This window comes from Dendrobates tinctorius, unplaced genomic scaffold (genome assembly GCF_039654945.1).
Source record: "Dendrobates tinctorius isolate UK_male_01 unplaced genomic scaffold, ASM3965494v1 ptg000178l, whole genome shotgun sequence".
NCBI classification, from domain to species: Eukaryota; Metazoa; Chordata; class Amphibia; order Anura; family Dendrobatidae; genus Dendrobates; species Dendrobates tinctorius.
Genome location: NW_027361845.1, coordinates 5,047,035 through 5,060,337, shown reverse-complemented (window position 1 = coordinate 5,060,337; position 13,303 = coordinate 5,047,035). Strand labels below are relative to the sequence as shown.

The following is a 13,303-nucleotide window of genomic DNA, read 5'->3' as shown; positions in this document are numbered from 1 at the left end:
CATCATCTTCTGCGGCAGGCCTGCCTTAAAGAATGGAAAAGGACTTGGACTGTGCTGCTTGGATTATTAATACCTGTGGATTACAAATTGGGAGCGCTGTGGTGACTCCGTGGTGCTGACCGAAGATCCGGGGCAGTATCAGGAGCTGCGCAAGATGGCGGCATTACTACAGCGCAGGGGAGAGTTCCAGGTGTTTGCAGTCGTGTTGAATGGACTGGGACCCCCTCCAACGTACCCCCGTGGACAGCAGTATGTGCCCGGAGGCCGACGCTCCCATGTAATGGACCCTGACAGGAGGGTGGAGAGGCCTGCCGACACCTCACCTCACAGAGGGAGTGGCACAGAAGAAAAACTTGGCTGCGGCTGTCTGATGCCATTCGAGTGCTGCCCAACGGACGGTATGAGACTCTGCAGGTGTCGGGGCATCGGCCGCCTAGAGTGGCAGTGGCGGCAGGGGATGGAGCTGTGCCAGAAGTCGCCCTCAGAGCCACGGGAGAGCAGTGAGATGCTGAGCTGGGGAGCGGAGCCTGAGCGGAGTCAGCGAGAACGGCCGCCACCAATACCAGCAGAGGACTTCTCAGCGGAGCCCCCGAGTTTGGGGGAAAGACCCGGGGGACAGTGGAGCGAGGGACGGTGGCTGCGGGTGAAGCCGCGTATTGATGTGATGGAGGCCGCAGCGCCAGGGAAGGTGAGAGTACCACCGGCACCACCAGTGCCTCCGCCAGCGGCCCTCATCATTCCGCCGCAGCACGCTGCCCCCTGCGCACCGGAAGGCCTTGGTACATCGGGCCCGGTAGTGTATGCAGAGTTGAGCGAGGCCCCTGCTCAAGTCCCTGAGGTACCCCGCCTGGAGCCGCCAGTGTGGAAGTCATCCAAAGAAGACGCTGCTGCGTTCCCCCTGCTGATAGCGGCTGCGTCGTTGGGACCGGCCATTACTTCGGCTCCATTGGAAGTAGTGGATGCGGCCTGTCCTGAGGCCGCGGTTATGCCGCTGCCGGAGTTGACTGCAGCCGACTTAGTGGGCCCTGTGATTCCAGCCTCCAAGGACCCGGTTGTCCCCATTTGCCACCTGGTCCCAGCGGCTGCTGAGCCGCAGAAATCATCGGCCGCCTCTGATCCACGCCCTTCCTCGGTTAAGTCCCGCCCACCGGACTCCAGGGCTTGTGCCGGACCCTCTGTTTGGGTCGCAGGAGTTATAGAGAAGAAGAGGGCCAGGGGGCAGGAAGTCTGGAATCTGCTCCATGAGAGGGGAGAGGCTGGCATGGCGGCTGCACGACCCCCGGGATGGCTCGATTATACTAACTTGCAGAAAGGGACACTTCTTGCATCCTGGGAGCTCCACGGTTGTGGGGTCCCTTACTACTGACCACTGGTAGGAGGATTGAACTGTCAGGAGTTCGTTGCACCGTTGTGCAGGTCAAAAGGACAGTTCACGGTCAGATTTAAAAAAAAAAAAATGTTTATCTGTGATTTTTATGTCTGTTTTTCTATGTTCCTCTTACAGGATAGTTTGTGTTTACTTATTAGACTGACAGAGCGGGGATACTTAGAAGAGAGGGAGTGTCCATGTCCAAGGAAGGGGGGAGAAAGAGGATCTGCCATGTTATGTTGTTATATTTTAAAGAAAATGAAAAAAAAAATTATAAAAATGGGTACTTGTGATATTGTAAAGTTGTTTTGGTGTACAATATGCACAAGAAAATGCAACAGGTCCGGGTACGGGAAGGTCTGCGGGACCAAAGGAAGGTGTGAGATCCGGTAGGGATCTAAGAGTTGAGGAGGTCTGGGAGACCGGGACGTCGACCATGACATGTTATTGAAAGAAAGGAAAATGAGTTGGAAGACGTGAGAGAGACAGCCGTCCTAGGTCAGGTCCCCAACACCACGGACACCCCTGAAGAAGGAAGGCGGGCGCTGGTAATGATCTGGAAGGTAAGAGACCTCGATCATGGCGTACCGAATAGTGGAAGGTGACAGTAGGGGAGAGTAGGGGAAGGTACACGCCATAGAGAGAATATGGGTGTACCTAGCCCAATTTGAAAGACGTTATCATGTGGCGTGCGTGCTGGTGAGTAGCAGTAGGCTGCTCAGAGCATAGTGCTCCCAGTTTGGTTCGGCCCCCTGCAGATAGTGGGTTTGGCTCAACAGCTGGTCCGACAACAGAATGTAGGTGTAGCTTCAGAACGACGAAGGCAGGGATGATGATTGTCGAGGACGACAATGGACAAAGGAAGGAGAGTGTGGGGAAAGTGATCGGACAGACGGACTAGTCAGAGTGAAGACGGAAAGGCATCCCTGGTGGTCCAATATTGTCTGGGCCAGATATTGAGCTAAGCATCCCTGGTGGTCCAGTATTGTCTGGGTCAAGTATTGAGCTAAGCATCCCTGGTGGTCCAGTATGGTCTAGGTCAGGTATTGAGCTAAGCATCCCTGGTGGTCCAATATTGTCTGGGTCAGATATTGAGCTAAGCATCCCTGGTCGTCCAGTATTGTCTGGGTCAAGTATTGAGCTAAGCATCCCTGGTGGTCCAGTATGGTCTGGGTCAAGTATTGAGCTAAGCATCCCTGGTGGTCCAATATTGTCTAGGTCAGGTATTGAGCTAAGCATCCCTGGTGGTCCAATATTGTCTAGGTCAGGTATTGAGCTAAGCATCCCTGGTAGTTTATGGCAACAAAAGTTTATTTTCAGATTGGCTGGTAGCCCAGGGTGAAGAAATTGATAATTTATCAATGGTGGTCTAGAGTAGAATAGTGGGTCCTGCTCATCGTCCCTAGTGTTCAAGTGTAGGAACTTAGGCTAGAAGGAGGGATAGAGCGCCCCCTCCTGGTGACAGTAGTACGGTCAATGTGGCTCACTAGAAATACACATCCATCACACTGACAAACCTGCCTAAGGGCTTGTTCACACACCACGCTTTTTCCATTTGCTTTTTTTTTTTAATGGGGAAAATAAAGCAGCATTTCCGATTAGCATCAAAATAAATGAGATTTCTAAATACAAAATGTCCGAGCATTTTTTCAGCTTCATGGTCTAAAAAATGCAAGTAAAAAATCCAACAAAAACGCATAAAAAACCCATGTATTGACCTCTGTATTTTTCCAGTTAACAGATGCGTTTTAGTGCAGGATCAAAACGCAGAAAAAATGCAGAGTGTAAACATACCTTACCGATGGGATTTTACATGGAAGGTTTTTTTATCATTTGCTGTTGAACTAATAATGCCGTTTTGGATGGCAAATGAAAAGATTGATCTCTGCTGTGACTTGCTACTGTGTACCTCTGGACAGACGCTGCTCTGCTACATTGCTGGAATCTTCTGTATTGCCAGTGACACACCTAGCTCTGCTCTTCATTGAGCTCTACTACCTTTCTATGGCAAGCCCTCTGATATACACAACCCTGCTACATCTCTGGACTCTGCTACATTGCTGGACTCTTCTGTATAGCCAGTGATATACCTAGCTCTGCTCTTCATTGGGCTCTACTACCTTTCTGTAGCAAGCCCTCTAACATACACAACCCTGCTACATCTCTGGACTCTTCTGTATAGCCAGTGACATACCTAGCTCTGCTCTTCATTGGGCTCTACTACCTTTCAGTAGCAAGCCCTCTAACATACACAACCCTGCTACATCTCTGGACTCTGCTACATTGCTGGACTCTTCTGTATAGCCAGTGACATACCTAGCTATGCTCTTCATTGGGCTCTTCTACCTTTCCATGACATACACAACCCTGCTACATTTCTGGCTTCTGCTACATTGCTGGACTCTTCTGTATAGCCAGTGACATACCTAGCTCTGTTCTTCATTGGGCTCTACTACCTTTCCATGACATACACAACCCTGCTACAGCTCTGGCCTCTGCTACATTCCTGGACTCTTCTATATAGCCAGTGACATACCTAGCTCTGCTCTTCAATGCACTCTACTATCTTTCCATGGCAAGCCATCTGACATACACAACCCTGCTACATCTCTGGACTCTGCTACGTTGAGTCTTCTGACCTACTGAACTTTGCTATATCACTGGACTCTGCATCTAAACAGAGCAGGTATCGTTTCCGGACCTAGTGCAGACCTCCGGTGCTTCTACGGGGGAGATAGAACGTGCGTATACCTCTATTTTTTATTTTCAGCTCATCCATGCCGTAACATTGTTTTTATTTCTATACCCAACAACCTCTTTTCGGTCTTTGTACCAGGAGGCGACTTCTCTTGAAATGACCTTGATGGGATATCTTAAAGGTTGAAGAGTAAAGGGGAGAAATAACTAATTTGATCCCTCTAGAAAAAAAAAAATCTTACGTCACCTATGATCCATGTCAGAAAATTCTACCAATAAACATCACAATCTCTCAGCCTTTAGCCTTAGAGGTGTCCTCCTCACCTTTGCTCCCTTATCAAACTTCACCCTTTATCAGTGTTGGCCTTTAATCCTGGCTGATCCTTGTGTTCTTATCCTCCACCAGCCCTTCTTAAAGACCTTGAAATCTTTCCTTGATTTGCTTACAAAGCTTTTCTCCTTTTACTACAATGCTTTCTTCAAGTCTCAGAACAAAACTAGTCCGAATCCCATAAAAATAGAATTGGTTAAATCCTACAGATCCATTATTTTGCTGATCTCTTATTTTTTGACACTTGTAGGTGGGACCTAAAACAAACCTGTGTTTCCTAGAGAGGCGGTCTATTGTTTAGCCAAACCTCCTATGATAATTTTGGCCAAAAATGTTACAACATATAGGTAAATGGTGTTCACCAAGTTTTGTTGTTAGGCCGGGGTGAGACTTGCGAGAACTATGCGAGTCCAAGTACCAGCGGCAGTGCCGGCCGGGTATTGATGTGAGAGACTAGCGCGAGTTTCTCGCATGGCTCTCGTAAGTCTGGCCCCAGCCTAACTCCGAGAAATGGAAGTGTATGCAGAAAAATGGATTGGTATTTTAGTGGTTCGTTGACTAAAGTTAACTTGGCCACCAAAACGAAGTTAGAAGTAGGTCTTGACCTGGCCTCCATCGTGAAATCATGCTGAAGAACAAAATTGACTACTTGAGATATTTGGAAGGGGACCTTCAGCTTGTCCCAGTTAAAGTTTGGGAAGACTCAACTTCAGGCAGCCTGAACTAACAAAACTGAGGTCCCCTAAGCTACCTTACACATGACATGACATGTCCCACTTCCATCCAATTACTCATGAGGGCTCAAGTTTTAGGAAGAGGGATTAGTTCTTAATCCAGAACCATAAAGATCATGTTATTTCCTTTACCATTCATAGTGACTAAATGTGGAAGGAATAGAAATGAGAATATGATCTGAAAGATCCTTCTTAGGTTCCTATCATATATTTCGTGACACCTTTGAGACAAAAGACTAATTGTTGACTGAAATTAATGGACCACATGGTATATTTCAAATAGGGCCTTTGTATATGTATTCTGATTATATATACATGGGCAGCCCAAAGTTGAGTATGCTCCTTTTTTCTAACTCATCATCTTGGATTTCTGACTAGAGACTGCGCTAATGGTAGACCCTGGTAGAATCATTTTCAAAGACCAAAGCTGATCTTATCGATATCTTGATTTTTCCATCTAATATGACCTAAAAATGAAACCATTTGTGATAAGGTTTCAGAAGAAGAGGAGTATATGCAGGAAAGAATAGTTTGATATCTTTGAAGTTCATTAACCAAAGTTGACTTGGCCACCATAACCCAAAGTAGATGAAGATCTTGGCCTGAACTCTGAGGCTCATGCTTTCATGTTGTGAAATCACGTTGAAGAAAAAAATTCACTAACTCCTCTATTTTTTTGTGATTGGAGTCTTGAGATGTTCAAACTGGATCTTCAGCGTTTTTCAGTCAAGGTTTGGGAAGGATACTATCTTCCTCAACTTCAGAAAACTTGAACTAACCAAACTGATGTCCTTTAAGTTACCTCCAACATGTCATAGCCCACTTCCTTCTGATAATTCATAAGGGTTCAAGGTTTAGAAAAAAGAGTTAGCTTGTAATCTAGAATCATAAAGACCATGTTATTCCCTTTTCCATGCATGGTAACTAAATCTGGAAGGAATCAAAATGAGAATAAGATGATCTGGAAGAAGCTTCTTAGATTCCTAGCATACATTTCGAGACTTCCATGCGAAAGAACTCCAACTGTTGACTGAAATTAATGGACCACTTGGTATATTTCAGTGGACAGCTCAAAGTTGAGTGTGATCCTTTTTTCTAACTCATCATGTTTGTTTCTGACTTCCGACTTGGCTGAAGTGTGCTGATGGCAAACTGTGGTAGAATAATCTCCAAAGACCAAAACTGACCTTCTTAATGTCAATTCTCTGCCATCTTCTGTGAAACCGACCCTATTCTTGATTTTTCAATCTAATGTGACTTAAAAATGTAACCCTTTGTGCTACGGTTTTAGAAGAAGACTAATATATGGGGGAAAGAATGGGTTAGCATCTTTAAGGTCCATTAAACCAAAGATGACTTGGCCAACAAAACCCAAAGTAGACGTAGGACTAAGAAGCTGATATGCTTTCATGAAATCAAGTTAAAAAAAAAAGTTGACTACCTCCTCTCTGTTTTTGGTGCTTGGTGTCTAGAGATGTCAGTTCGTAAACAGCAGCATGTTCCAGTTAAAGTGTGGGAAGAACAATGCCGACCTCAACTTCAGTCACTGAACTGAAGCCAAATTTTTATGCCCTGCTAACATAACATTGTAGGTCCAGTAAGCCAAACAAAAGTCGAGGACAATTCCGCCTTCCATTCAGGAACTTCTACTCAGTCCTTAGCCACCATCCTCTGCATATATCTTACAACCATATTGGTAGGTCCTACCAATGATAAAAATTGGGCAGATACTGCCTCAAAGTCTAAAATTGCTGAAAAGCAATTTCAACCAAAAGGATATTTCGATGGGGTAAAAGTAACAAACGATTAATTTGGCCAACTAATGACAACATCATTGTGTTGAGACTAGTTGGTGTTTACTAAAATTTCTGTCCACTAAAGGTTTTTCCTTCGTAAGAAGGTTCCCGCATAGATCGTTGATCCATCATTAGTTGCCATTGAACACGTACGGATGAATTGGATGACGGTATTGGTCAATAACAACTACAATCACCATGTGATAATTTGATGGATGTTTAACTATCAATCTACTTCATAAAGTGAACGGCTATTTTTAAGCCACAAATAGACAATCCATAGAAGTGGGATTGTATTGGTTAAAGAAGACTAGCTACCACCTTGCTGATGCCAGAAAAGGTGGCCAACTGTGATCAGACACTTTTTTTATTAAAATCAGACAAGAAAACAGTGACCCTCATGATATAACAAAAAATTTTAGTTTGTAAACATCATTTAAAGGGACTGTCATGAGTTCAAAAGTACCTACTTTTCACTCTTAGATTATTTCCGCTGCTCCCCTGAGTAATCCACTTTTTATTTTTTCGAAATCCGCCTTACGGTTCCAGAAATATAGAACTTTTTGTTCAGGGCTAATTTTTGTGATCTTTAAACCGGGGTGTGGCTCACAAGGATAATAAGGAGGCGTGGCCTAAAGACACGCCTACAGATAACAGGGTGAGCCACACCCCCTTACCATAAAATGTAGCACCAAATAAAAATGCCCATATCTCTGGAACCGTATGGTTGTTTCAGAAAAAACAAAAAACAGACTACTCAGGGAAACACCGGTAATAAAAAAAGGATAAAAAACTAATCACTTGTGACCTGATGACAAATCTTCTTTAAAGACTTACAAAGATGGTTCTTGTCTACATTCAAAAATTACAAATTTTTGTGAGACAGGAATATGACTATGAAAAAAAAATATTCCTCATCTTTTTAATATTTTTAATTCATTTCAAATGGAAAACCAGACTTGCAATATGCTAATTTAAAGGAATTCTCCACATTAAAGACACAATTAGGAAGAAAGAAGCTCTCAACTGGACAACTTGAGGGGTTTTTTAAAGTCATTCCTGAAATAAGAGAGTTCTAAAAAAATGAATGGCGATTAATTCCTTCGGAACATGCTGGGTCCATGAGAAGGGTGGAAGAGTGCTGTGCAGACCTAAAATATTCCTGGCAGGACCACTCATACCATGGTACTTGTTCCCGGGCTTCATTTCTTACAAGTCTTTAGATAAGATTAGGAGCGGTCTTGGAATCAATCACTCACTTGTTTTTATGGGTTTACACTTACAAAAAAAATACAGGAAAATCTCACAGCTTGGTAGAAAGCCTAGAAGAAGCTTGATTACTGCTCTGAAGCTACAGTACTGGTACAAGGCGTCCTCCCGGTCTCTGCCTCTACACTTCGAGTCGATTTTAAGATTTTTCGTTATTTTCTTCCAATCCAAAAAGTTGAAAAGTCAGATGACTTTAAGACTGTCAGATTCAGAAAGTCCGCAAGGGACCTTATACTCATGAAAGAGTTCCTTCAGTCCCTCTATGTACAGAGCGTGATACTGATCCACTTCACTCTCTGACGGGACCGGACAGTGCGGGACTCGGATCGGTTTTCCAACTGTAATGAAAAGTATCGACAAACAAAATATGCCCCCATATTACACAGTATAAGGGGCAGTATTATAGTAGTTATATTCTTGTACATAGGGGGCAGTATTATAGTAGTTATATTCTTGTACATAGGAGTACTGTAGTATTATAGTAGTTATATTCTTGTACATAGGGGCAGTATTATAGTAGTTATATTCTTGTACATAGGAGCAGTATTACAGTAGTTATATTCCTGTACATAGGGGGCAGTATTATAGTAGTTATATTCTTGTACATAGGGGGCAGTAATACAGTAGTTATATTCCTGTACATAGGGGGCAGTATTATAGTAGTTATATTCTTGTACATAGGGGTAGTATTATAGCAGTTATATTCTTGTACATAGGGGGCAGAATTATAGTAGTTATATTCTTGTACATAGGAGCAGTATTACAGTAGTTATATTCCTGTACATAGGGGGCAGTATTATAGTAGTTATATTCTTGTACATAGGGGGCAGTAATACAGTAGTTATATTCCTGTACATAGGGGGCAGTATTATAGTAGTTATATTCCTGTACATAGGGGGCAGTATTATAGTAGTTATATTCTTGTACATAGGGGTAGTATTATAGCAGTTATATTCTTGTACATAGGGGGCAGAATTATAGTAGTTATATTCTTGTACATCGGAGCAGTATTATAGTAGTTATATTCTTGTACATCGGAGCAGTATTATAGTAGTTATATTCCTGTACATAGGGGGCAGTATTATAGTAGTTATATTCTTGTACATAGGGGTAGTATTATAGCAGTTATATTCTTGTACATAGGGGGCAGAATTATAGTAGTTATATTCTTGTACATAGGAGCAGTATTACAGTAGTTATATTCCTGTACATAGGGGGCAGTATTATAGTAGTTATATTCTTGTACATAGGGGGCAGTAATACAGTAGTTATATTCCTGTACATAGGGGGCAGTATTATAGTAGTTATATTCCTGTACATAGGGGGCAGTATTATAGTAGTTATATTCTTGTACATAGGGGTAGTATTATAGCAGTTATATTCTTGTACATAGGGGGCAGAATTATAGTAGTTATATTCTTGTACATCGGAGCAGTATTATAGTAGTTATATTCTTGTACACAGGAGCAGTATTATAGTAGTTATATTCCTGTACATAGGGGCAGTACTATAGTAGTTATATTCTTGTACATAGGGGCAGTATTATAGTAGTTATATTCTTGTACATAGGGGCAGTTTTATAGTAGTTATATTCTTGTACACAGGAGCAGTATTATAGTAGTTATATTCCTGTACATAGGGGCAGTATTATAGTAGTTATATTCTTGTACATCGGAGCAGTATTATAGTAGTTATATTCTTGTACACAGGAGCAGTATTATAGTAGTTATATTCCTGTACATAGGGGCAGTATTATAGTAGTTATATTCTTGTACATAGGGGGCAGTATTATAGTAGTTATATTCTTGTACATTGGAGCAGTATTATAGTAGTTATATTCTTGTACATAGGGGGCAGTATTATAGTAGTTATATTCTTGCACATAAGGGGCAGTATTATAGTAGTTATATTCTTGTATATAGGGGCAGTATTATAGCAGTTATATTCTTGTATAAAGGGGCAGTATTATAGTAGTTATATTCTTGTACATAGGAGCAGTATTATAGTAGTTATATCCGTGTACATAGGGGGCAGTATTATAGTAGTTATATTTTTGTTCATAGGAGGCAGTATTATAGTAGGTATATTCTTGTACATAGGGGTAGTATTATAGTAGTTATATTCTTGTACATAGGGGGTAGTATTATAGTAATTATATTCTTGTACATAGGGGGCAGTATTATAGTAGTTATATTCTTGTACATAGGAGGCAGTATTATAGTAGTTATATTCTTGTACGTAGGAGGCAGTATTATAGTAGTTATATTCTTGTACATAGGGGCAGTATTATAATAGTTATATTCTTGTACATAGGAGCAGTATTATAGTAGTTATATTCTTGTACATAGGGAGCAGTATTATAGTAATTATAGTCTTGTACATAGGGGCAGTAATATAGTAGTTATATTCTTGTACATAGGAGCAGTATTACAGTAGTTATATTCCTGTACATAGGGGGCAGTATTATAGTAGTTATATTCTTGTACATAGGGAGCAGTATTATAGTAATTATAGTCTTGTACATAGGGGGCAGTATTATAGTAGTTATATTCTTGTACATAGGAGCAGTATTACAGTAGTTATATTCCTGTACATAGGGGGAAGTATTATAGTAGTTATATTCTTGTACATAGGGGGCAGTAATACAGTAGTTATATTCCTGTACATAGGGGGCAGTATTATAGTAGTTATATTCCTGTACATAGGGGGCAGTATTATAGTAGTTATATTCTTGTACATAGGGGTAGTATTATAGCAGTTATATTCTTGTACATAGGGGGCAGAATTATAGTAGTTATATTCTTGTACATCGGAGCAGTATTATAGTAGTTATATTCTTGTACACAGGAGCAGTATTATAGTAGTTATATTCCTGTACATAGGGGCAGTATTATAGTAGTTATATTCTTGTACATAGGGGCAGTATTATAGTAGTTATATTCTTGTACACAGGAGCAGTATTATAGTAGTTATATTCCTGTACATAGGGGCAGTATTATAGTAGTTATATTCTTGTACATCGGAGCAGTATTATAGTAGTTATATTCTTGTACACAGGAGCAGTATTATAGTAGTTATATTCCTGTACATAGGGGCAGTATTATAGTAGTTATATTCCTGTACATAGGGGGCAGTATTATAGTAGTTATATTCCTGTACATAGGGGGCAGTATTATAGTAGTTATATTCTTGTACATAGGGGTAGTATTATAGCAGTTATATTCTTGTACATAGGGGGCAGAATTATAGTAGTTATATTCTTGTACATCGGAGCAGTATTATAGTAGTTATATTCTTGTACACAGGAGCAGTATTATAGTAGTTATATTCCTGTACATAGGGGCAGTACTATAGTAGTTATATTCTTGTACATAGGGGCAGTATTATAGTAGTTATATTCTTGTACACAGGAGCAGTATTATAGTAGTTATATTCCTGTACATAGGGGCAGTATTATAGTAGTTATATTCTTGTACATCGGAGCAGTATTATAGTAGTTATATTCTTGTACACAGGAGCAGTATTATAGTAGTTATATTCCTGTACATAGGGGCAGTATTATAGTAGTTATATTCTTGTACATAGGGGGCAGTATTATAGTAGTTATATTCTTGTACATAGGGGGCAGTATTATAGTAGTTATATTCTTGCACATAGGGGGCAGTATTATAGTAGTTATATTCTTGTATATAGGGGCAGTATTATAGCAGTTATATTCTTGTATAAAGGGGCAGTATTATAGTAGTTATATTTTTGTACATAGGGGTAGTATTATAGTAGTTATATTCTTGTACATAGGGACAGTATTATATTAGCTATATTCTTGTACATAGGGGGCAGTATTATAGTAGTTATATTCTTGTACATAGGGGCAGTATTATAGTAGTTATATTCTTGTACATAGGGGCAGTATTATAGTAGTTATATTCTTGTACATAGGGGCAGTATTATAGGTTATATTCTTCTACAAAGGGGGCAGTATTATAGTAGTTATATTCTTGCACATAGGGGTAGTATTATAGTAGATATATTCTTGTACATAGGGGGCAGTATAATAGTAGTTATATTCTTGTACATAGGGGCAGTATTATAGTAGTTATATTCTTGCTCATAGGGGCAGTATTAAAGTAGTTATATTCTTCTACAAATGGGGCAGTATTATAGTAGTTATATTCTTGTACATAGGGGCAGTATTATAGTAGTTATATTCTTGTACATAGGAGCAGTATTATAGTAGTTATATCCGTGTACATAGGGGGCAATATTATAGTAGTTATATTTTTGTTCATAGGAGGCAGTATTATAGTAGGTATATTCTTGTACATAGGGGTAGTATTATAGTAGTTATATTCTTGTACATAGGGGGCAGTATTATAGTAATTATATTCTTGTACATAGGGGGCAGTATTATAGTAATTATATTCTTGTACATAGGGGGCAGTATTATAGTAGTTATATTCTTGTACATAGGAGGCAGTATTATAGTAGTTATATTCTTCTACGTAGGAGGCAGTATTATAGTAGTTATATTCTTGTACATAGGGGCAGTATTATAATAGTTATATTCTTGTACATAGGAGCAGTATTATAGTAGTTATATTCTTGTACATAGGGAGCAGTATTATAGTAATTATAGTCTTGTACATAGGGGCAGTAATATAGTAGTTATATTCTTGTACATAGGAGCAATATTACGGTAGTTATATTCCTGTACATAGGGGGCAGTATTATAGTAGTTATATTCTTGTACATAGGGAGCAGTATTATAGTAATTATAGTCTTGTACATAGGGGGCAGTATTATAGTAGTTATATTCTTGTACATAGGAGCAGTATTACAGTAGTTATATTCCTGTACATAGGGGGCAGTATTATAGTAGTTATATTCTTGTACATAGGGGGCAGTAATACAGTAGTTATATTCCTGTACATAGGGGGCAGTATTATAGTAGTTATATTCCTGTACATAGGGGGCAGTATTATAGTAGTTATATTCTTGTACATAGGGGTAGTATTATAGCAGTTATATTCTTGTACATAGGGGGGAGAATTATAGTAGTTATATTCTTGTACATCGGAGCAGTATTATAGTAGTTATATTCTTGTAC

At 40.2% G+C, this 13,303-nt stretch overlaps 1 protein-coding gene across 2 annotated transcripts in view; it reads right to left on the bottom strand.

Annotated features, from left to right (window-relative positions):
- Positions 1–7,844: 7,844 nt before the first annotated feature.
- Positions 7,845–13,303, bottom strand: part of LOC141054363 (diacylglycerol O-acyltransferase 2-like) — a 46,688-nt gene continuing 41,229 nt past the window's right edge. For both annotated transcript variants that reach the window (XM_073551688.1, XM_073551689.1), the window contains exon 8: positions 7,845–8,534. In XM_073551688.1, the coding sequence (XP_073407789.1) occupies positions 8,380–8,534 (155 nt within the window). In that variant the 3' untranslated portion in view covers positions 7,845–8,379. The remainder of the gene's footprint in view (positions 8,535–13,303) is intronic.